Here is a 25,119-nt window from a genome sequence, read left to right as displayed (position 1 = left end):
TTTTTTTTTTTTTTTTTTTTTTTTTTTTTTTTTTTTTGAGACGGAGTTTCGTTGTCGCCCAGGCTGGAGTGCAGTGGCCGGATCTCACGGATCTCAGCTCACTGCAAGCTCTGCCTCCCGGGTTTATGCCATTCTCCTGCCTCAGCCTCCGGAGTAGCTGGGACTACAGGCGCCCGCCACCTCGCCCGGCTAGTTTTTTGTATTTTTTAGTAGAGACGGGGTTTCACCGTGTTAGCCAGGATAGTCTTGATCTCTCGACCTCATGATCCACCCGTCTCGGCCTCCCAAAGTGCTGGGATTACAGGCTTGAGCCACCGCGCCCGGCCGACTTTTTTTTTTTTCTAATAAACATGAAGAGGTTACAATTAAAAGAAGAAACCTTCTTAACATGGATCTTATTGAGCCCATTCCAAAATACTAATTTTTCTTTGTTTCTTTGAGCCAGGGCCTTGCTCTGTTGCCCAGGCTGGAGTGCAGTGGCATGATTACAGTTCACTGTAACCTTAAACTACTGGGCTCAAGTGATCCTCCCACCTCAGCCTCTCAAGTACCTGGGAATATCCACACTCACCACCATGCCCAGCTAATTTTTATTTTTTTTAGTAGAGATGAGGGTCTTGCTGTGTTGCCCAGGCTGGTCTCAAACTCCTGGCCTCAAGTGATTCTCCCACCTCAGCCTTCCAAAGCACTGTACTACAAGTGTGAGTTGCAGTATCCTGCTTAATATTACTTTTGATAGTTCTTTATCTTCTCTTTTGTTTGGAGAGTTGGGGGTCTTGCTCTGTTTTCCAGACTAAAGTGCAGTGATGAGATCACTATAGCCTTAAACTCTTGGCCTCAAGTGATCCTCCTTCCTCAGTCTCCCAGTAGCTCTGACTACAACCAGGTGCCACCATGCCAGGTAATGGCATATAAAAAATTTTTGTAAGAAATTTTTTAGAAACGGATTCTTGTCATGTTGCTCAGGCTGATCTTGAACTCCTGGCCTCAAGGACACTCCTGCCTTAGCTGCCCAAAGTGCTGAGATTACAGGTGTTAGCTACTGCACGTGGCCTATTTTTCACAGTTATTCATTGTGACTTACAAAATTGTACCTCTATTGTGTCATATTGGTTCCTTATTTCATTTATGGATACAGGGTTTGTTTCCCACATGAGACTGTAAGCTCTTTGAGGGTAGATCCACACGTGCATAGGACATAGGAATGTGCACATGATCAATGCTTGCGTAACACACACCTGTTAACTTGTTACATCTAGTAGGTCTACAACGCAGAAAAAAAAGGTAGATGGATAGAGTAGGAGAAGTAACATTAAGAATAAGGATGGAAAATAGCAGGCAAGATTCTCTCCAAAAGTATGTTCAGAACAGAGATGCTAATGATGATATTTTTTCCCCCAGGGGTGTAAATTCTGCGTTGGCTTCCTTATCATAGTGCCCATGGCACATACAGTAACAAATGCAGAGTGGGAAGATGAGAAGAAATCTATTTACTGTCCTTACATTACACTGATAGCCCTGATTTGCCTCACCCTGTTTTTCAAAAGTAAATTAGAGGCCAGGCGTGGTTGCCCATGCCTGTAATCCCCAGCACTTTGGGAAGCTGAGGAGTGTGGATTGCTTGAGCCCAGGAATTCGAGACCAGCCTTACCAACATGACCAAACCCCATCTCTACTAAAAAATACAAAAAAATTAGTCAGGTGTGGTGGTGCACGCCTGTAGTCCCAGCTACTGGGGAGGCTGAGGCAGAAGAATCACTTGAACGTGGGAGGCGGAGGTTGCTGTGAGCCAGTGAGCCAAGATCGCGGCGCTGTACTCCAGCCTGTGCAACAGAGCAAGACTGTCTTAGAAAAAAAAAGTGGAATAGGGTTCAGATAAACAAACAGCTACAAACAATGAAAGATAAAGTTTTAAAAAAATGCAGCTTGTTTTATTTTTATATAAACTAAAACACCAGAGTTCATTGATTCCTATATTAAATACATAAATTATAAAATAACCATTCATAAAACTTTACATACAGTAAGTTGATTCCAATCTCTACGGTAATACATACAGTACATGTACATATCCGGTGTACTTCAGAGGATCATTCTGGTGAAACTCAGTCAATTTTTATTTTTCTTTCATCAATAAACAAGCACTGAAGTGATATATGGAGTCATGCTAATGAGATGGACAGAAAGAACCCCAATTGAGGCAGTTGATTGAATGAAAGCTCTGTGAAATTGGACCCTTGGCTACATTAACACAGTAAACACCTGGGGAATTATGTATTCAAACACATTGACTCTATACTTGAGTCCCCAAAGTATTGGATCTTGAAGGTTAAAACATGCATGAACCCTGTTGAGATGGAATTTTTAGCCAATAAAGATACAGGACTTTTGGCTAATATTAATACTGTCGATTGTGCTGAGCTTTCTGTTGCTCTTTCAAAAAAAAAAAAAAAAAATCAACCAACTAACCAAACAAATAAAAAAACCTATTTGCTGGTTTATGGGCCTGGATAATTGAAAAACCAAGTAGTCTCTGCCTTAGTCAACAGTTGGAAACAATAGTAGTAAAGAGAAGGTGGGGTAAAGGAGAGAAGAGGTAGTCAAGGACGGGAAGAGTTCAAACACTAAATGCTCAACAAAAACATGAGTTTCCAGCAGCAGCAGCAGCAGAAAAAACCTTTCTTGAGGTCTTGCATCCTAGAACAGAAGTACACGTTTAGTAAGCGCTCACACCATTGTACTATGTACAGAATATATTTGTGCATATATTTACATCACGTATTTATAAAAATGTTTGGATTTTGATCTGCCTCATTGTGGGAAGTTGCTATGGTTAATAGGGGGTATAGGCACAGTCTGTGAGATGTCAGTCAAATAGAAGTGTTGCTACTAACAGATGCTGGGGATCTGCTTTTGGTTGGAAAATTGCATCATCCATTCTTTAGTAAGTTCATGGGGTCTTGATTGTAAGCAAAATTGGGCTCAAAGTTGTTTAACCTTACTGTTCTCACCCTACAGAACTTTGCATGTAACAAGGATGAAAATATAAGCATGGGTACAAAGACCTTAATGCAGAAAAAACCAAAACAAAAACAGGAACCCTCACCAAATCAACCACGTGTACCTCTGACACATTAGTTTGAATATAGCAAATTATAATCCTATTTTTGCTACATTGCCCTATAAGTATATCTGCAGTAATTTTCCTCCTCTCCCTCTTTTTTTTTTTTTTTTTTTTTTTTTTGAGATGAGGTCTTACCGTGTTGCCCAGGCTGTTATCAAACTCCTGGGCCCAAGCTATCCTCCCACCTTAGCCTTCTGAGGAGCTATCTTTAGGAATTTTGATTACACATTGGACTTGGACTCTCAGCAACAGATTTATTTAGGAAGAACTAAACCACCAAACGGAAGACAGCAAAGGATTGTGAATCTGCCCTGCCCCATTCTGAAATGGAATCATAGAATTTGGCACTTGAAGAGGCCTTACAGGGATTAGCTCCAACCTTCCGTTATGTCTGAATCCTCTTGCCAATATGCCTGAAATTAACTCTCGATATAGTACATTATATAGAAATGACAAGGCAGTAGAACATAATGACAGCTTTCTCACTTAAGATCTAGAAGTCTGCTTAAATAGGGGCTTAGGTCCATATTGGAAGCATAAACTCATGACATAAACAGTCATCTAAGATTTGCTTTGATTACTTATCATTCAAAAGTCATATTGAACTTTTTCAACATAATAGATAAATCTAAATTAGTGAAGTGATAGAATTAAACTGCCAAAAGCTGTCATTAAATTACCGAAACACTGTTATGAAAATTTCACAAAAGGCAACAAGCAATGCAACTCCCAAACTACAGAGCAAATTTCTATGCTGTATGTGTGTGTGTGTGTGTGTGTGTGTTTGTGTATTCTGTGCCACTCTTTGACAGACTGAAATAATGCAATTAAATATTTTAAAAATAAAATGTCTATGCTGTCCATCTATCTTGATGTAATATAACACAGATGATCCAATTATTTAAACATCAACACAAAACCAATGAATATTCTTTTTACAGTTTCTACAAAAACCTAGGCAGGTTAAAAAGACGTGCTTAATTTTAAAACAATGAACTTGTGAATTACATTAGAGCAAACATAAGAATTACACAATGGGTTTACAGGAAAATTGGACAATCAATGGACAAAAAGGAACAAGTTTGCCAGAGATTTGTTTAAAATTTAAAGCAAAGTTGAAATAAAATACTGTAGCAAAAAATATTTGGCAAACTTTATTTCTCCTATTACTAGTGGAGAACACGTTTCCTCTCTACCTAAGTGATAACCCGGGCCTTCTATATCAGCTCTACCTTATTGACTTGGGAAGACACATACGACCTTTATGAGCAGTTATTTGTGGGCCAAAAAAAAAAAAAAAAAAAAAAAAAATTAAAGCAAGATTCCACCCCTAAAACCTAACTGTTGGCAATAATTTAATTTATATGGCATAAGTCAGAAGGGATGTCATTTTTTTCAGCAAATTCTATTTCCTAAAAGTAGGGAGGCATTAAAAAAAAGTTTGACATCCAATTTAGTGATAGATGCTTTTTAAGTATGATAGTCGAAGATAGTCTCTCCATGTTTTTCCCCTTTCATGAAATTTTTCTATCCTGAATAACTATTTAAATTGGGGCTTTTATTTATCTCAAATTATCTTTAGTAGTCAGTTATGTTTATCTTCCAGGGTATGAATATTTTATTAAGAAAAATTAAGTTAATGAACCCTGAAGAATGCTGTTCTGACTGCTGCAAACTCATTAGCCAAATGCATCTAGATAGTACAGATGCAGAAGTGGAGCCACAGGAAATCTCACTGTTATTGATAACTTTATTTATTTTTATTTATTATTATTTATTTTTGCTATTGCTGAACATCCTATCCAAGGGAAGTATTCATTTAAACGTGGTCCATTTCCATGGACCCATGAGTGATTGGAACATACGTTCACAATTTTGCTGATGCTTTTATAATTGTGAAAATGGATAATAGAGAGATGTATCTATTGAAATATTTAGACTTTATTCAAGGATATATTAATTTTGAGGCTCATGAGCAAGACTTGGTAAAACTTACAGTTCAGCCTATAGTCTAGAGAAATTTGCTAATCTCTTGGATCTTAAGCAAAAAGAAAGAAAAAACAAACCTTCTTTTGTGTGACCCTAAACACATCTAAAACTGCTTGGACAATCATCCTAGCTGTTGTTCTCATATGATTTACAGCACATAAGCCGATGAGGCATATAAACCATACCACATTTGCAAATATTTCCACTCATTTAGAAATAGCTTGTTCATGGAAATAAATTTTGACTTACAAATTTCTTGGTGGGTGGGAAAACAAAATTAAGAGAAGGAAGGTGTGTGTTGGAGCAGATGGAATATAGATTTACTCATAGGGGCCCTGGAATAAAGAGAAATGGAAAAGTCTTAGATATGTGAGAGTAATTTATCCTCTTCCATATTTTCTGACTCAAGTTTGCTAGGGTTGGGTCACCAACATTGTAGAGGCACCCTCTTTCACATTTTTTGCCTAATGAGCCTATGGCTCATTAATCTTGAACCTACCTAGTTGAATAAAGAATCCAGCAGGAGGCCAGGCATGGTGGCTCATGTCTGTAATCCTAGCACTTTGGGAGGCTGAGGCAGGCAGATCGCTTGAGGTCAGGAATTCGAGACCAGCCTGACCAGCATAGTGAAACCTCGTCTCTACTAAAAATACAAAAATTAGCCAGGTATGGTGGTGTTCACCTGTAATTCCAGCTACTAAGGAGGTTGAGGCAGGAGAATACTTGAACCTGGGAGGCAGAGCTTGCAGTGAGCCAAGATCGTGCCAATGTACTCCAGCCTGGGCAACAAAGCAAGACTCCATCTCAAAAAACAAAACAACAACAACAACAAAAAAGAATCCAGTAGGATAGTCTGTTTTGTATCTTCCAAGTAGGACATGTCATCTGACTTGCCTCCAGAATAAAAGATTATCAAGCTAATTATGTGATACTGTCAGTTTGCTCCAAGTCTTTGTTTGATGATTGGCTCTCCTGTGATAAAAGTGGAGTTCTGTATGATGGCATGCATATGCAATCAAGAGAGCTGGGAGATGCTTATCATATAAATGACAAACTCTTCTATCTTGTTCAATAGCATGAGATGATCTGTTTGCTATAGATTATTAAAGATCCTGGTTTTGAATCTCTCAATTTTTATTGCTAATAATGTCCCAAGTAGCTTGATAAGCAAGCTTCAGTGCTATAGTGCTTAAATTTAACCAAACCGAAGCACTATTTTATTACATGAGGGAATCTTTTTGTCAACAACACAAGAAAGTCAAATAATACAGCACTTGTAATAATTACAAAGCACATTGTGCTACTTTAAGCACCCCTTGTTCTAAAATTGCAAATAAAACTTTATGAAAAAGCATTTTAACCCCATTTTGCAGATGAGGAAACTGAGGCACAGAGAGGTTAAGTGACTGGGCCAAAGATACCTGGGTCAGCAGTAAATGTAAGAACAAAAAGTGGGACCCCAGCATTCCAGTTTTTATTGTACATTCTTCAGTTATTGTTCTGGCTTTGCAAATGCCAGTGCTAAAACTGAAGGATGATACTGAACCCACATATGGAAAGATTTGTATAGCGTTTCATAGAAAGAGTTTCTGGCTCCCTACACATATTCTCTATGCATGGGAATTCTAGCCCCATAAATAAAACTTGGAAAATTTGAAAAATTGAGGTTGTTCTGTTATCTACAGTAAATGAGGTGTAAAATTAGTTTTTCAGGAACATATATTTGCTCTCAGAGATGAATCCAAGACTCAGTAATACACAACTTAGGAAAAGTACCAGTCTTCTAATTGTTCTCTGGTAGAAAATGACCTTGTCAGTAACATAATGTTATTTCTATATAAAAAAGTAGAGCTATCTTGTTGCTGTCATCTGTCTGGGAAAAAATATTATCACTCTAAACAAGAAGAGGTCAGAATGCTCTAGGCATATAAGGATTCTTTGAAAAATAATAGTTTAGTTTAATATTCACATCTCTGTGGCAAACCCGACTCTTGGTAGAAATTTACTCATTGATTCTGTTGTGTTTTTGCCCAAATCATAGATAGCATATTCATTTGCAGGCAATTTTAAGCAGCCATTTGAAAAACCAGTATTTTGGAAATGAAAGATTCAGAGATGCTCTCTGGCCCATGTTCCCTATAGATGTTGGCGTTCTAAACAGAACTACGTCAGGGAGCATGTGATTTACAGTATCATCTTCTTAGTTTTCAATATGAATGAGATCAGTCCGTTGTTGATGGAGGGATGCAGATGTGAGAGTAGGACAAGGAAGCATCGAATCTGGTTTTATTTCACATGTTACATTCTCCCAGGTCCTTTGACTTGGTTACCAGTTTTGTTATGGTCACTGTGATCCACTTCTCATCTGTTGTCTGTGGAATGAATCCCACAAGCTCCACCTTTTGCAGAAAAACAAAAAACAAGAGTGTTTTTCTTCCCATTCACGATGCGGAGGTCTCTGTTCCTGAGTTTAAAACAATCATAAAGACAGAAAAGCAAATCCCTGTAGTAAGAAACCAGACTTTTCAAATGAAACATTTTATTGTAAATAGCTCTTCATAGGTATTCCTCGTGCTTCACTCCCCACCCACCCTTGTTTTTTTTTGTTTGTTTGTTTTGATCTTTTAAAATGATGTTTATTATCAGGACTAGTGTTTCCATGGGGTGTGGTGTTACATTAAAATGACCCCCCTGCACAGCAGGGGTTGAATGTTTCATTGTAACTTTGGTTCCATGCCCAAGACACATCTTTGCTTGATCTGCTGAAACTAGTTCCGTTGCTGAACTTTTTCTTTACACAATATATGTTTATAGTTCTTCTCTTCTGATTTGACATTTACATGTTTCATTAAATGCAGCATATATTGTAGATTTTCAACAGAGTTGTGTAGGAACTGTCAAGTAAGAAACCTTGAATAATGGCTTTAAAATACACAGTTGTAGTCCTGGCTACAGGGTAGTTCTTAGCTTTTGATCTCCCTCTCACTGGTGTAAACAATTTTGCCATCTTTGAAGGTTTAGAAGCATTTGTCTTTCTGGGATCTTATCCATGTTTTCGGTTACTCTGTAAAACAGAGGAAAAAAATTATTTATATGTCATTTTTATTAATAGCTGAATCATAAAAAACAAACTTTAAAAAAAGACACATTTTTTATTCTTTACCACTGCTTTGATGTGTATGATCTTATGCAAGTTACATCTCTAAGCTCAGTTACTTTAATTTTAAGTGAGAAAATAGAAGTCTGTATTTCAAAGGTTGTTGCAACACAATGCATATAAAACTATTAATGGTTTGTCTCAGAGTGAGTTGCCTGAAATATTATTATCATTACTGCCTTTTCCTCTAAGGCCTTCCAAGGTGATAGCTTAAGAAGTTAAATTGAATCATCATGCCCCAACATATCCATTTAAGATGTTATTTTATTTTTGAAACTTATTTTAGATTCAAAAGGTAAATGTGCAAGTTGGTTACATGGATATATTTCATGATGCAGAAGTCTGGGCTTCTGTTGAACCCATCACACAAAAGTGAACATAGTCCCCAGTAGGTAGTTTTTCAAACCCTGCCACTTCTCTGCCTCCCGCTTTTGGAGTCTCCAGTAGCTACTGTTTCTGCAATATGTTCTTTTAATAGCAGACTGTCTATTCCCTTCAATGACTTAATTCTTTGTCACATTTCCTCCCCAACAAAATTGTAGCCGTTGGCAAGTTGTCTCCACCTAAAGTCCTAACTGAAGAACTCCCTGGGAATTCTTCCACACAGGTTTCTCGGTTGGCCCAGAGATGTCCCTGAAAAGGTGCTACTCGGAGGATGCGCCAGCCAGGACTCCTAGCCCTGTTCCTCTGTAAGTCCATATGTCTGAGTTTTCACTTGTGTAGAAGTCTAGGTCATAATGCTGTCTTCCAATGAAAGTCAGAAATAGCACAGAAGATGTGCTATGAGGATGTGCTTTCATGTGCTACTTAAGGGAATGACCTTTAGGGTCTGAACAACATGGATAGAGAAAATGGGATTTCTATTTTCTTGCTGTATGCCCAAAGATGAATTATTTAACTTCTCTAAGCCTCAATCTCTTTATCTATAAAATAAGGACACTGATTCTGTAGAAGGACTTTACTATTACTCCAGAAATGTTAAATCCAAAGTTAAATGTTAAAACCACAATCCAAAGTGGAGGAAAAGGAGGCACTTAGTACCCCAAGGATACTTCTAGTCTATCAACCAGAGGCAACTTAAGGATCCAAAGAAATTCCTGCCATGAAGGCATATTTACGGAGCCATTTTGCTCCCAAGACAAGGTTAGACTGGGAGGAAAGAGTGACAGAGTCACAGAGGAGAACCTGTGGGAAGGAAGTACAGTGGTCGGGGAGAGATCACACTGAGGGAAGGAGGCGGCACAAAGAGGCATAAAGAGATTGATGGTGGAGTCACAGAGGCTCACTTGCCTTCTATTACTTAGACATAGAGTTTATCATCTTCCCTTGCCTACATATGAGCAGAGAACTGAACAGTAATGACAGGGCAGAGACAGGGGCCACAGCATAGTTGTCTCCTTGTCCCATACTTCATCAAAAAGCTACCTCCTCAGCAAAAAGCTGTGGGTTGTACCACCAACGATGGGAGCCAGTGAGGCAGTGGAAGAGGCTGGGCCTTGGCCAGACTGGGAATAGTGCAGTGGGCATCCTCTGCACAGCCTTCTGAAGAATTCACACACATGTTGCCCAGAATGGCCAGCCTTTGGTCACCTCTCATAGAAAAGATATCAAGTGTTGGACAATAGTAGCCAGAGAAACATCTGCAATCACTGTCAAAGGAGTTGAAAGGGATAATCCTTTTCCCTCTTCTTCCTCCCTGCTCTTCAGAACAGCTGAGCCTTGAAGAGGAAGAGAAGAGGAAGAGATCTCTTAGAGTCAGACCCTGAACTACAGCTCCATGGAGGTATTTGGCTCGTGCCTAAGGTAGGATAAGGGAAGAAATGAGAATAAAACAGAGTCTGAAATTGAACTTTTAAACTGGGTTAAGACTTTTGAGGCTTGAAAGTGACTGAGAAGTTGGGGGACTCACCTATTATTTAATTAAAAGATGAAAGAGGGAAATAAGACAGAGCCTGAGTGAAGAAAGCTATGATTTGAGAAAATAGATCAAGATCATATTTACAGTCTACTGGGATGGAAGCCCCAAATAACTAGTTACAAATATAACATTCTCCTGTTCCGTGGTAAAGAAGAGAGTTGATCTGTATATATATAAAAAATTCTTCAGGGATGTATTTTTGTTTGTGTGTTTTTAAATATAGAATACACAAACACAAAAAGTCTTTTACTTGCAAACTTTCAATGTATAGTGTATCGAAGATTAAATCCTATATATTGTGTCAAAGCATGTATGCATCATTTCCACCTATCACAGCTGAGGTATAGCCCCTCATTTAAGTAAACACATGTTGGTTTTAGAAACCAATGGACTTACAGGCAGTCCAGGCAGTCTCCTAGAATGTTAAGTTTCTATGAATTAAGAAGTACTTGTAAAAGGAACCATTATTTCTATAGTAAAGCCAGATTTATTCAAATTAGCATTCTGAATTATTGCAGTTACCCAGTGGGTAACAGGAGTTCTTTTTAACAGGTTGCTTAACAGTGCTGCACTTTAGTTTCCTCATTTGTGGAAAACAGCAATTGCCGCTATCATTTTGGAGACTTTACTGCAGGCTACAAATTCATTTTTTTTTTTTTTTCTTTCTGATACAGGGTCTTGCTTTGTTGCTTAGGCTGGAGTGCAGTCGTGCAATCTTGTCTCCTTGCAGCATCAACCTCTGGGGCTTAAGCCATCCTTGCACTTCAGCCTCCCAAGTAGCTGCTACTACAGGTATGTGCCCCCATGCCCAGCTAGTTTTTGTATTTTTGTAGAGATAGGGTTTTGCCATGTTTCCCAGGTTGGTCTTAAACTCCTGTGCTCAAGTGATCCACCTGCCTCAGCTTCCCAAAGTGCTGTGATTACAGAGCCACTGTGCCCAGCTAATGCCACAAATTCCAAGTCTTGAGTATGGTGATGTCACTTCTGACTGGTGGTTGTAGCATCTGTAAGGGCACCACCATTTAACTAGTTACACCCTCCAGGAACACAAGGGCCATCTCTGACACCTTCTACTCCTCACCCTTTATATGCAATTTATCATAAAATATTCAATAAATGGTAGCTATTGTTATTACCTCCACAATACAGATGAGGACACTGAGACTGAAGATTATTAAATAATTGGTCCATAAAAATCCTGGTAGGGAAGACATAATAATACTGCATGAAATGTAACTGAAGCTGGAGGATCAGGGAAGACTTCCCTGATTTTCTACTGAGGTGGGAAGGATGAATGGGTATCAACCATTTAATCATGATTTGGGAAATGTGGTCCAGGAAGATGGAAGCACATCTTGAAAGGCATGATTCAAGACAGAATGCTTGGTATGTCTACAAACTTGACCTTCAATGAGCCTTTCTATGTGCCAACTACTAAACTAATTGCTTTACCTGTGTAATATTACTCAATCCTCAGAAAAACAGTGGGTGCTATTACTTGCCAGTTTTTTCATATTAGGAAATTAATGTTTGGAGAGTGCTATATTTTGAATGTTGTGTCCCCTCCAAAATTCATGTTGAAACTTAATCCCCAGTGCAAGAGTATTAACAGATGAGGCTTTTAGGAGGTTATGAGGCCATGAGTGCAGAATGGATGAGGGATTAGTGCCTTATGAAAGAGCTGGAGAGAACTAACTTAGGCTCTTTTGCCCCTCTGTCCCTTCTGTCCTGTGGCACAGCTTTGCCCCCTCCAGGGGATGCAACAACAAGGTGCCATCTTGGAAGTAGAAACCAGGCCATCACCAGACATCAAACCTGCTGGTGCCTTGATCTTCAACTTCCAGCCTCCAGAATGGTGAGAAATACATTACTATTACTTATGAATTACCTAGTCTCAGGTATTTTGCTATAATAGCACAAATGGACTAACACAGAGAGTTATAACAGTCTCTATTATGCAGGATTGTTGTAAGTATTACATAAAATGATAAATATAAATGTACTTTTTGAACTGTCAAGCAAGATATCGTCTCCTCCTTCCTTATTGAAATATCATTAATATTATTTTAAAAGTATTTATTGATTGTTGACTACGTGCTAGATACTGTTGATTATGTGCTAGGTATTTGGTATACAAAGCTGAACAAAATTGTATGGTCGTTATCCTCACAAAGCTTATTTACAATGAGAAAGAGAGATATTAATTTAAAAAATATATATATATATATATATATATATTTCCCCAGTGTATGGAAAATTTGTTCAGAAAGGAAGTTGAGAAAGATGTCCTTGTGGGAATCACAACTGAATTGAGATCCGAAGGATAGGTGAGTAGTAGGTGTTTACTAGTTAAAGCAGAAGGGAAGCATTCTGTGCGCCAAGACAGCTTGGGCAAACCCTGTGGAAGGGAGGAAGGCATGTGGTTCATTAACAGAAACTGGAGCAACAGGAAGCCTGAGAGATTGCCCGTATGGTTAGACCATGCAGGGTTTTGTTGGCCAAGTTAAAAAATTCAAATTTGATCCTTTTTTTTTTTTTTAAACTTGTTATCAGTAGATTGGTTGAAGGAACTTGATCCTAATAGTGATGTTTTCCTAGGAGGGGGTCAAGGTAAGGTTTGCCTTTCTAAAAGCTGACTCTAACTGCTGTGTGGAGAATGAGTTATAAGAATGTCTATAGTGGAAGCACTGAGCCCAGTTAGTGGGCTATTTCAGCCACAGAGGAGGGGATAATATATCTGTTTATGTCCTCTTTCCTTTGTCAATGCATTCTTTAAGGTAGTCTTCAAATGGTATATAAAAAACAAATCGAGTATGAGTTATCTTTGTAAGATATGACAATGCTCTTCATGGCTTTGATCTAACATATCCCAAATCTGCTTTCATATTCATTTTCCAAGCTATTCATTCATCCGTCTGCCTCTCAGTTCATCTGTCAATCTGAAATTTATTCTGCACCTAGGCTAGATAAGGTACTGTTATAGACACTAAAAATACAAAGATGAATAAAACACAACTCCTACCCTATGCTTTATTAGTACAATTTGTGAGACAAATAGGGAAACAATTTACATATGACTGGATAAAGCTAATGGATACATTTACACAAAAAGGAATTACTAACTGGCATACAATGAGTCATCTTATAGGCTTTCCTTATCCATATAAAAACTAAAGAGTAAAATTTTCCTACTAATACTTTATTTGTTTATTTTTTTTGGGGGGGGGGGGAACAGAGTCTTACTCTGTCACCCAGGCTGAAGTGTAGTGGTACAATCTCGGCTCACTGCGGCCTCTGCCTCCCAGGTTCTAAGTGATTCTCCTGCCTTAGCCTCCCAAGTAGCTGAGATCAGAGGCATGGGCCACCACACCTGGCTAATTTTTGTATTTTTTTGGGTAGAGATGGGATTTCATCATGTTGGCTAGGCTGGTCTCGAACTCCTGACCTCAGGTGATCCACCTGCCTCAGACTCCCAAAGTGCTGGGATTACAGGAGTGAGCCCCCACGCCTGGCTGATCCTACTAATACTTTAAATGATGAATATAATAGAGACTGGTCATGTGGCCATTTGTTTTCCCCAGGCTACCTGAGTAAATGTTTGCACATTTTAGCAAATAATGCAGTATTTAATTTTTCTTAAGTTTTTTCATTAGAACAATAACACAGTATTAAGTGCCTTTTAACATTTTTTATGTTACTAGACAGGAAGTAAAAATATTGGGCTGTCAAGTTCAAAAATGTATGGTTAACACTGGAGAAATATCATTAAAAATTATATATATATATCCAAACACATGTAAAATTTGTTCAGTGGGGGACAGTAAAAATGAGCTAGCCCAGTGTATGTGGATAAAGAATCATGATCACCTGTTCTCTGGTCCTCCCAACTTCATAATGAGCAAAACTGGTGCTGTCATGTTCCTCATTAATTCATCCCTGCTCAGAAGAGGAGGATTTTCAGTGGGTCATTGCAACCTGGGTGTGGCAACTAATCTGGTGATAGCTATTTTTGTATTCCTCTCATTTTTTTCTTTCCTTTGTCTCCCTGTGTAATCATGTAATATGAAACAATGAGTAGTTGCTATGGCTTAAATGTGTTTCCCACAAAGCATGTGTTAGAAACTTAATCCCTAATGCAACAGTGTTGGGAGTAGGAGCCTGATGAGAAGCCATGAAGGTGGAGTGAATGTCTGGTAACTCCAGGTCCTTCCTCCTTTGGACTCCGGGACCTGCACCAGCAGCCTCCTGGGGCTCTCAAGCCTTTGGCCTTTGACTGAGAGTTACACCTCTGGCTTCCTTGGTTCCTGGGTCTTCTTTTTTTGTTTGTTTGTTTTTTTCTTTTTTTTTTTTTTTTTTTGTTTTTTGAGACGGAGTCTGGCTCTGTCTCCCAGGCTGGAGTGCAGTGGCTGGATCTCAGCTCATTGCAGGCTCCGCCCCCCGGGTTTACGCCATTCTCCTGCCTCAGCCTCCGGAGTAGCTGGGACTACAGGCGCCCGCCACGTCGCCCCGCTAGTTTTTTGTATTTTTAGTAGAGACGGGGTTTCACTGTGTTAGCCAGGATGGTCTCGATCTCCTGACCTCGTGATCCGCCCGTCTCGGCCTCCCAAAGTGCTGGGATTACAGGCTTGAGCCACCGCGCCCGGCCTTTTTTTTTTTTCTTTATTTTTTGAGATGGAGTCTCATTCTGTCACCCAGTCTGGAATGCAATGGTGCGATCTCAGCTCACTGCAACCTCCACCTCCCAGGTTCAAGTGATTCTCCTGCCTTAGCCTCCCCAGTAGCTGGGACTACAGGTGCCCGCCACCACGACTGGCTAATTTTTTTATTTTTATTTTATTTTATTTTATTTTTTGAGACAGAGTCTCGCTCTGTCACCCGGGCTGGAGTGCAGTGGCCGGATCTCAGCTCACTGCAAGCTCCGCCTCCCGAGTTTACGCCATTCTCCTGCCTCAGCCTCCTGAGTAGCTGGGACTACAGGCGCCCGCCACTTCGCCTGGCTAGTTTTTTGTATGTTTTAGTAGAGACGGGGTTTCACCATGTTAGCCAGGATGGTCTCGATCTCCTGACCTCATGATTCACCTGTCTCGGCCTCCCAAAGTGCTGGGATTACAGGTAATTTTTTTATTTTTAGTAGAGATGGGGTTTCACCATATTGGCCAGGCTGGTCTTGAACTCCTGACCTCGTGATCTGCCAGTCTTGGCCTCCCAAAGTGCTGGGATTATAGGCGTGAGCCACCAGTGGTTCTTGGGTTTCTGATTTGAACAGAGCCATGTTACTTCTCTGGTTCTTCAGTGCACAGATGGCTTACCATGGGACTTCTCCACCACCATAACCAGGTGAGTGAATTCTCCTAATAAAGGCCCTCTCATTTTCATCTGTCTGTCTATCTATCTATCTATCTATCTATCTATCTATCTATCTATCTATCTATCTATCTATGCTATTGGTTACCTCTCTGGAAAAAGCTAATACATTGATATGTTATTGCTTTGGAAAACCAGAATGCATAGCCAGATAATATCTTCTGGAACTACTTGGAGTCCCTTTGTTTAAAGTAAAAGTTCTAATACAATCCATGCAGTTATTTAGTCAGCCAACACTGAGTCCAGAAAGGGTGCCTTCTAGAGAGCGTTCAATGGTTTGTATATCATTACTCACAATAATGACTTAGGCAATTACTAAAAGAAAAGAAGTAGGAGTCACTCCATTTTAAGGAGGACTTTGTAATTTAAGCTGGTCTTGGGTTTATGAACAGAATACAAATCACTAATTTAGTATAGAAAAAAAGTATGGTAATTTGCAGTAAGCTTTCACTACCTACCAATAAACAAGCACTTTTTCCCTTACTTATTCCTATTTCTCTCTTGCCAACTTTGGAGACATGAGTAGCATTAATCAGTTTTCAGTGATGTTTTATTCCCTAATATTATTTAAAGCCAGATTATTCCCTGAGAAGAGGAGATGAAAAAGCAACTACTGGCTTGGGTTTAGGTTGTAAACTACTTGGCAGTACTAGAGGTTATAATTTTGAATTTAGTGTAATTTTGTATACTAGAATACTAGTATAATTTAGTATAGTTTTGAATTCAGTAAATGTGGTAGAGAAATTTTAAATGTAATAATAACTACCAGTTACTGATTAATGATTTTCCAGGCACTGTTATGCCTTTGACATGCATAACATCATTTCATTCTCTCAATATAATATCCTGCTGTAGGTAACATGACTATAACCATTCTGTGGAATAGGAAACCTAATCTTGAGTGGATTAAATAAGCTGCCTATCACTACACAACTAGCAAATGGCAGGACTCAAGCTTAAAAGTATATCTGACTTGTAAGCTGTGCCCTCTAACCTCTCAGCCATTTTACTGCATATGCATTATATTATATCGCCCAGATTCACTGTCACATTCATTTGCTATATTATTAATTATCATTATAGTCATTCACTTAACAGACAATTGCTAAGTGTCATTTATGTGCTACTTTGGAGGAGAAACATCAAATCTTGCACATCCCTCAAGGAGTTACACAAAATGGGAAAAGGTACAGAGATGAGCACACTGTAATTTCAAAAGCCAATAGCTAAGTAGTACAACACAAACGAATGATGCTTCTGATGAGGATACATATGAAAACCAACGTTGCTTGAAACATGGGAGAAAGGCCCTTTTTTATTTGTGAGGCCGTTTGGTGGTTAAAAGTGGATTCTGGGCTGAGGCTGCCTGGGTACAAATTGGTAGCTGTATGGTCTTGGGAAAGTCACACGCTGTAGTTTCTCCAACTACAAATTGGGGAATAAAAGCAATACCTATCCCACAGGGGATTTCATGAGGATTAGATGTACCTATTACTTAGAACAGCTCCCAGGACATAATCAGCTTTGGCCAGCATTGATGTTAATGCTGAAGCCTACACATTTTCTACCTGGTACTCATGAGGTTTGATATTTCTTCTCTACGCCACCATGCGTTACTTGTCTCTTACTGAAATTTATTTTCCCTACTTTTAAAATTTATTTACTGTTTCTTTTTTTTTGGTGGGCGAGGCTGTTTGTTTTCTGATACCCTGGTCATTTTGATCCTTTACTAGAGAATCTCCTTCCACTTCAATTTGGATATTCCCATTCAATTTAAGAGACTCAATCCTCTTCTTTCCATCCTACAAGGCTATCACCTTTCTTGACAGACAAAGGACAGTGGTCAGTCTGAAAAGAAAATATTTTGGAAGAAAGAATATAGCCAGAGAGTGAGTTACGAGTTCATTCATTTTCTGAGCATATCTGCTTAACTCTTGGCTTATATCAGGTTATTCTAAAGCACTTTTACTTGTGTGTTCCATATCCAGGTAACAGATCTCATACCTATGGAGGGAGAATGTACCTCTCTTCTATTTTCCAACTTGCTGTAGAAAATGTTAAATCACCTGAGGTCCAGGAAAGATCTCAGGCTAATATAATTTAATAGGATAATCAGAGTTGACATGAACTGTGATAAATGGATTTAGAATAGCCACTGGCCCTTCCTCTTTTTTAACAATGGTACTGAGATTTGTGGTTTCCCTATTTGGCTGGCCATCAGAATCACATAGCGTGCTTGTTAAATATAGACCAGTCCTTGCTCTCACCTCTCCCGCCTTCTCTCTATCTCATCTCTATCTCCAGTGATCTGGTTCAGCTAGTCTGAGGTGGGGCTTAAAAATCTATATTTTTCAGCACTGGGAATCACTAAGATTATTTATGCATGTATTCATGAGACATGGACTTGATAATAGTAATTATAAAACTCTCCATTTTATTTTCTATATTAACATTGAAGAATAACTTATTTGAAAACAAGATCCAATTTTACTCAGCCTGCTTTCTTGAGTTTTAATGAACTCCCTAGTCTCTACCGGGGACAAGGGGTGAAAAAAAGAGCAGTCATTATTAGCTTGTTAGATTAGCAGAATCAGAATTTTCAAGCTGAATGCAACACTAAAGATAAAGTCATTATTTCTTCACTTTGCAGATACAGATGCAACTTTCTGCATAATGGGAGATTATGATGGGAATACTAACATCCACAAACATTGTGACTTCCCGAAGTAATACAGTTAACTGGAACAAATTCTTGATTCCCAGAAAATTTAGTTTCTTCACTTTTCTAATAATCACCCAAATAGACTGGATCTGTTTCTCAATTTATGGCATTTATGCTAACCAAAGCAAGTGTGTTTGTTTTTTAAAAATATAGCATAGTTAAAAAAACATAGACCAGGCCTGATGGCTTGGTCAACACTCTGAGAGGCTAAGGCAGGATGATTGCTTGAGCTCTGAAGTTCAAGGCTACCCTGCGCAACAAAGTGAGACCTTGTCTCTACTAAAAACAAACAAACAAAAAATTAGCTGAGCATGGTGACACATGCCTGTAGTCCCAGCTACTCAGGAGGCTGAGGTTGGAGGATTGCTTTGAGCCTGGGAGATTGAGGCTACCAGTGAATGATCTGATCGCACCACTGCATTCCAGCCTGGGTGACAGAACAAGACTCTGTCTCAAAAAACAAAACAAAACAAAACAAAAAACTAAAGAAAGGCATAGTAACTATAGGTAACATCCTTTTTATCAAATACCTCTTAGAACCACATTTTGAGAATTAAATGGAATCTTACCTTTAAGAGGCACCTTGACATCAAGGCCATAGAATAAAGGCAAGAGAGAAGAACAAGAATAGAAACAGAAACTGCAGAAGAAAAAGAAGAAGATTATGTAAATCTGAATTTCTGTAGTGCCATTCAGGTAGTACAAAACCTCAGCTTTTCCACATTGCTCAAGTCTAATCACTTCACATATGAACATCAAGCACCTTTTTGTTTAAAAAAATCCACACCTTTTATGTTGCTACTGATAGTATCAGTGTTCAACTAACATTGATTCATACATTTTAGAATCATGAGGTGGTTTTACAAACAATTGGTCTAAGCTCCTAATTTTATATTTAAGAAAAATAAGCGCAGAGCAGTAAATCAATAGTTTAATTTCATACAATTTTATGGCACAGTGAGGGCTAAAGCTTAGCTAGCTTGAATCCTACTTTGTTACATATCACGGTCTCTATCTTTCATGCACGAGAGGGTGTTTCAAAAACACAAAATATGATCAGAACGTACACTTAATCACTCAGTGCTATCTTTTTGGTTAATATGATAGGCTTTAGGATTAAGGCACAGCTGGGAGAATATTAATCTGTAGGCTAAATATATACTTAATTACTCACAGTGGAACATTTCAGAGAGATAAATGGACATTGTTAATAATTACATTGGGTTGACGGGTAAAAACTGGGTCTGTCCTGGGCAAGTGGGGACGTCTGATCATGCTATTGGTATAAGAACTGCTTCTACATCAATGGGCATTTCAGATAATAAATGCGTGATGTTGTTTCAGCTGTTATGCCTCCAAGATAGATGACTTCTTATTTGACTCATGGAAGTTAAATGGAATCTGATTTGTTTCTCTTCGCCAAAAGTTTTCACTTGAGAAACAGATAATTAGGTGGACAAACAGTGCTTGTATAGCACAGGTATACAATTAACTGTATACTAACTATAAAAAGCCATGGGTCAGGTCAATTTTTAAAAAATAATTGATTTTCTTGGTGGTTTTCTTTTACAAAGTAAGTCTTTTACTTGATTATCATACTCCAGGAACACACTGTTAGATACATCTGTGAATAAGGGTTATGTTTGGCATTCTCATATTGTGAATGTTATTTGCATATTTCCTTTAATGCTACTGCTTGTAAGGTTCTTGCTTCACTATGGCTAAATTCTATAAACAAGTTATGAATATGGCTCTAAGAGGCATGTATTGGTGGCTAGTCTATTATTCTGAAAAGATAAAACTGTTGCTTTTTTTTCATTCTTTGAAGGTAAACTTATAGCAGGAGAAGTTCGAGAATGGAGAGTAATGGGCAAATTCCCGTTCCCATTATTCCCATGAGAAGATCAGACATCAGAGCTACCTCTCTGGGCATGAGGAGATGCCCATCACTTAATCTGTAATGACAGTCTTAATCCCTGCAGTGTGGTGGGCAGATCATGCCATCTGGAGTCAGAAACCCTGACCTCTGGTTTTGATTTGCCATAAATTGGCTACATAATTTTGGGCAAGTTGTTTAATTTCTTTGAGCCATTGTTTTATTATCTGTATAAAAGGGGATCATAACACCTGTAGTGTCTGTCTCATAGAGTAATTATGAGAATCAGATGACGTGATGGTAGTGGAAGTGCTCTAGATATGCTGCATACAGATATTATGCTCTAGGTAAGTGCTGCACACAGCTGAAGCAATTTTGCTAGGTTTGTTCTTGCCACCTGATTCATACTAACTCTGTGCATTGAAATAAACAATAAAGAAGGGATATTACATGTACCCTGAGTGGGTGTTCAAGTACCACAAGGAAAGAATGAAGAGTATCTCTAGCATAAAGGATCTTTAGCCTTTTTACTAGACTTAAGGGTGAGGAGAACTGAAGTCCAGTGAGTAGAAGGTGAATCATAAACCTCATTTCTAGTCAAATATCTAATTAGAAGTCAACTGGATTGTTTTTGAAGTGGTTGAATTTGCTACCATATGTGAAATATGCAGTGTTGATAAAAACATTGCATATTGTTGATCCTTATTTTCTTTGAAGTAAGCTTATTACCCCGTTATCATAAAAGTTTAGGAAGTTCAGACCTGTAAAGTGTACTGAGTAAAAGAATTGTGAAAAAGTTTACATTGAATTCCAACAATGAACATGATCTTAATCTCCCTTCTTCCAAAATTTTTGAGGGTTTTATTTAGGGAATGGCTAGGGTGATGACACTGATAGATTTTTTTTTCTCCCCTTTTTGTTTTTTTATTTTTAAACCTCAGCTGGACAGGAACTGAATGGGTATCGTCAAGTTTTGGGGGCAGAATAGCCTTAACTTTGACTTTTTCCTTGAGCCAGCCCTAGGGTAGCTTATGAATTAGCAGAGAGATAGCTAAGCACTGGCCATTCAAAAGTGTGGAAAATGGAAGATATTAAGTGTGGTCTTTGACAAACAGGGAAGCTGAAAGCAAACCCCACCTTCTGTGGGGCTTCCTGCCAATCACTGGGAAATTTATTGTACGTTATTGTTGCCTCATTCAATCCTGCAGAACTAAATAGCCCCTTCTGAAATGTGAGAAATTCAAATTTAAAATTTTCCATAGAACGTATACTTTGGGTCGGAATTTTTAAAATTACACTTTTAGAATTTGACTTATACTTTTTTAGTGTTTCCTTTTTCACATAAGTGATCTCATTTGTTCCTCATGGAACCCAAGGGAGGAGGAAAGGGCAAGTGTTATCATCCCTGTTTTAGAGATATGGCTTAGACAGAGGAAGTCAAGTTATTTACCTAAGGTCAAATGAGTACCTGAAGACCCACCCTATATAGAAATCTGGATGCCTGGTGGTCTGGCTACTTGAGCCTACCAACTCCCTTTAACCTCACATATGCAGATAATTATAGAAGCAATCTGGGATGAACCAAATTCTAACCATTGTTGCAGGAAGGGCAGATAGTTTGCTATTTTCTTCTTGTGTGCCTATGGAAGCTATTATAAAACAGCAATATCGTTTTACATACAGGGATTCAGGTAGCTACTTTCAGTCAATCTGATTGGAATTCCAGCGAAAACCTATTTGGCATCCTTGCTCTTTCCCTCAGCAGAATGTTCCTGGTATCTTGGGCCAGACTTTATTATTATTATTATTATACTTTCAATTCTGGGATACATACACAGAACGTGCAGGTTTGTTACATAGGTATACGTGAGCCATGGTGGTTTGCCGCACCCATCAACCCATCATCTACATTAGGTATTTTTCTTAATGCTGTCCCTCCCCTTGCTCCCCACCCCCCGACAGGCCCTGGTGTGTGATGTTCCCCAACCTGTGCCTGTATGTTCTCATTGTTCAACTCCCACTTAAGAGTGAGAACATGCGGTGTTTGCTTTTCTTTTCCTCTGTTAGTTTGCTGAGAATGATAGTTTCCAACTTCATCCATATCCCTGCAAAGGATATAAACTCATTGTTTTTTATGGCTGCACAGTATTCCATGGTGTGTATGTGCCACATTTTTTTTTTTTTTTTTTTTTTTTTTTGAGACAGAGTCTTGTTCTGTTGCCCAGGCTGGAATGCAGTGGTGCGATCTCGGCTCACTGCAAGTTCTGCCTGCCAGGTTCACGGCATTCTCCTGCCTCAGTCTCTCGAGTAGCTTGGACTACAGGTGCTCGCCACATCGTCCGGCTAATTTTTTGTATTTTTAGTAGAGACGGGGTTCACCATGTTAGCCAGGATGGTCTCAATCTCCTGACCTTGTGATCCACCCAGCTCGGCCTCCCAAGGTGCTGGGATTACAGGCATAGGCCACTGCGCCTGGCCCTGTGCCACATTTTCTTTATCCAGTCTAACATTGATGGGCATTTGGGTTGGTTCCAAGTTTTTGCTCTTGTGAATAGTGCTGCAATAAACATACGTGTGCATGTGTCTTTATAGTAGAAGGATTTATAATCCTTTGGGTTATACATCCAGTAATGGGTTTATAATTTATAATCTTTGGGTTATAAATCCAGTAATGGGATTGCCGTGTCAAATGGTATTTCTAGTTCTAGATCCTGGAGGAATCGCCACACCCTCTTCCACAATGGTTGAACTAATTTACACTCCCACCAATGGTGTAAAATCATTCCTATTTCTCGACATCCTCTCCAGCATCTGTTGTTTCCTGACTTTTTAATGATAGCCATTCTAACTGGTGTAAGATGGTATCTCTTTGTGGTTTTAATTTGCATTTCTCTAATGACCAGTGATGATGAGCTTTTTTCATCTGTTTGTTGGCCGTATTATGTCTTATTTTGAAAAGTGTCTGTTCATATCCTTTGCCCACTTTTTGATGGGGTTGCTTGTTTTTTCTTGTAAATTTGTTTAAGTTCCCTGTAGATTCTGGATAATAGCCCTTTGTAAGATGGATAGATTGCAAAAATTCCCTTCCATTCTGTAGGTTATCCCATTACCTGTTCACCCTGATGATAGTTTCCTTTGCTGTACAAAAGCTCTTTAGCTTAAGTAGATCCCATTTGTCAATTTTGGATTTTGTTGCCATTGCTTTTGGTGTTTTAGTCATGAAGTCTTTGCCCATGCCTATGTCCTGAACGGTATTGCCTAGGTTTTCTTCTAGGGTTTTATGGTTTTGGGTCTTACATTTAAATCTTTAATCCACCTTGAGTTAATTTTTGTATGAGGTGTAAGGAAGGGGTCCAGTTTCAGTTTTCTGAATATGGCTAGCTGATTTTCTGAATACCATTTATTAAATAGGGAATCCTTTCCCCATTGCTTGTTTTCATCAGTTTTGTCAAAGATCTGATGGTTGTAGATGTGTGGTGTTATTTCTGAGGCCTCTGTTCTGTTCCATTGGTCTATATATCTTTCATTGGTATCATTTCATTGGTACCATTTGAAATGGTATCATTTCATTGGTACCAGTATGATGTTGTTTTGGTTACTGTAGCCTTGTAGTAGAGTTTGAAGTCAGGTAGCATGACGCCTCCTGCTTTGTTCTTTTTGCTTAGGATTGTCTTTGCTATGTGGGCTCTTCTTTGGTTCCGTATGAAATTTAAAATAGATTTTTCTAATTCTGTGAAGAAAGTAAATGGTAACTTGATGGGAATAGTGTTGATCTATAAATTACTTTGGGCAGTATGGCCATTTTCATGATATTGATTCTTCCTATCCATGAGCATGGAATGTTTTTCCATTTGTTCGTGTTCTCTCTTATTGCCTTGAGCAGTGAATTTTATTTCTTCTTGAAGTGGTCCTTCCCATGTAAATTGTATTCCTAGGTATTTTATTCTCCTTGTAGCAATTGTTAATGGGAGTTCACTCATGATTTGACTGTCTGCCTATTATTGGTGTATAGGAATGCTTGTGATTTTTGCACACTGATTTTGTATCTTGAGAGTTTGCTGAAGTTGCTTATCAGTTTAAGGAGTTTTTGGGCTGAGACAATGGGGTTTTCTAAATACACAATCATGTCATCTGCAAACAGAGACAATTTGATTTCTTCTCTTCCCATTTGAATACCCTTTATTTTTTTCTTTTGCCTGATAGTCCGGGCCAGAAGTCCAATACTATGTTGAATAGGAGTGGTGACAGATGGCATCCTTGTTTTGTGCTGGTTTTCATAGGGAATGCTTCCAGCATTTGCCCATTCAGTATAATATTGGCTGTGGGTTTGTCATAAATAGCTCTTATTATTTTGAGATATGTTCCATCAATACCTAGTTTATTGAGTGTTTTTAGCATGAAGGGGTGTTGAATTTTATCAAAGGCCTTTTCTGCATCTATTGAGATAATCATGTGTTTTTTGTCATTGGTTCTGTTTATGTGATGGATTATGTTTACTGATTTACGTATGTTGAACCAACCTTGCATCCCAGGGTTGAAGCCAACTTGATTGTGGTGGAAGCCAACCTTGATTAAGGTTTTTAATGTGCTGCTGGATTTGGTTTGCCAGTATTTTATTGAGGATTTTCACAATGATGTTCATCAGGGACACTGGCCTGAATTTTTTTGTTGTTGTTGTTGTGTCTCTGCCAGGTTTTGTATCAGGATGATGCTGGTCTCAGAAAATGAGTTAGGGAGAAGTCCCTCTTTTTCTATTGTTTGGAATAGTTTCAGAATGAATGGTACCAACTCCTCTCTGTACCTCTGGTAGAATTCAGCTGTGAATCTGTCTGGTCCTGGGCTTTTTTTGGTTGGTAGGCAATTAATTACTGCCTTTATTTCAGAACTTGTTATTGGTCTATTCAGGTATTTGACTTCTTCCTGTTTTAGTGTTGGGAGGGTGTATGTGTCCAGGAATTTATCCATTTCT

The 25,119-nt window shown here is 38.7% G+C and overlaps 2 protein-coding genes across 8 annotated transcripts in view; one reads left to right on the top strand and one right to left on the bottom strand.

Annotated features, from left to right (window-relative positions):
* LOC116418773 overlaps positions 1-25,119 on the top strand; it is a 103,481-nt gene that overhangs the window by 24,090 nt on the left and 54,272 nt on the right. Inside the window, exons 2-3 of the mRNA XM_031935490.1 lie at positions 10,863-10,980; positions 11,943-12,043. Of these exons, the coding sequence (XP_031791350.1) occupies positions 10,863-10,980; positions 11,943-12,043 (219 nt within the window). The remainder of the gene's footprint in view (positions 1-10,862; positions 10,981-11,942; positions 12,044-25,119) is intronic.
* JAKMIP2 (janus kinase and microtubule interacting protein 2) overlaps positions 5,046-25,119 on the bottom strand; it is a 188,108-nt gene continuing 168,034 nt past the window's right edge. For 4 of the 7 annotated variants that reach the window (XM_023226956.1, XM_023226955.1, XM_023226957.1 and 1 more), the window contains 2 exons: positions 18,844-18,914; positions 7,636-8,177 (listed from right to left, as the gene is read on the bottom strand). In XM_023226956.1, coding sequence (XP_023082724.1) covers positions 18,864-18,914 — 51 coding nt within the window. In that variant the 3' untranslated portion in view covers positions 7,636-8,177; positions 18,844-18,863. Of the gene's footprint in view, positions 8,178-18,843; positions 18,915-25,119 lie in introns of all 7 variants that reach the window. The other 3 variants (XM_023226954.1, XM_023226959.2, XM_023226958.1) reach the window with 2 other exon arrangements.

The sequence above is a fragment of the Piliocolobus tephrosceles genome, chromosome 4 (genome assembly GCF_002776525.5).
Source record: "Piliocolobus tephrosceles isolate RC106 chromosome 4, ASM277652v3, whole genome shotgun sequence".
Taxonomy (NCBI): domain Eukaryota; kingdom Metazoa; phylum Chordata; class Mammalia; order Primates; family Cercopithecidae; genus Piliocolobus; species Piliocolobus tephrosceles.
This window is presented reverse-complemented; position numbering and strand designations above follow the sequence as displayed.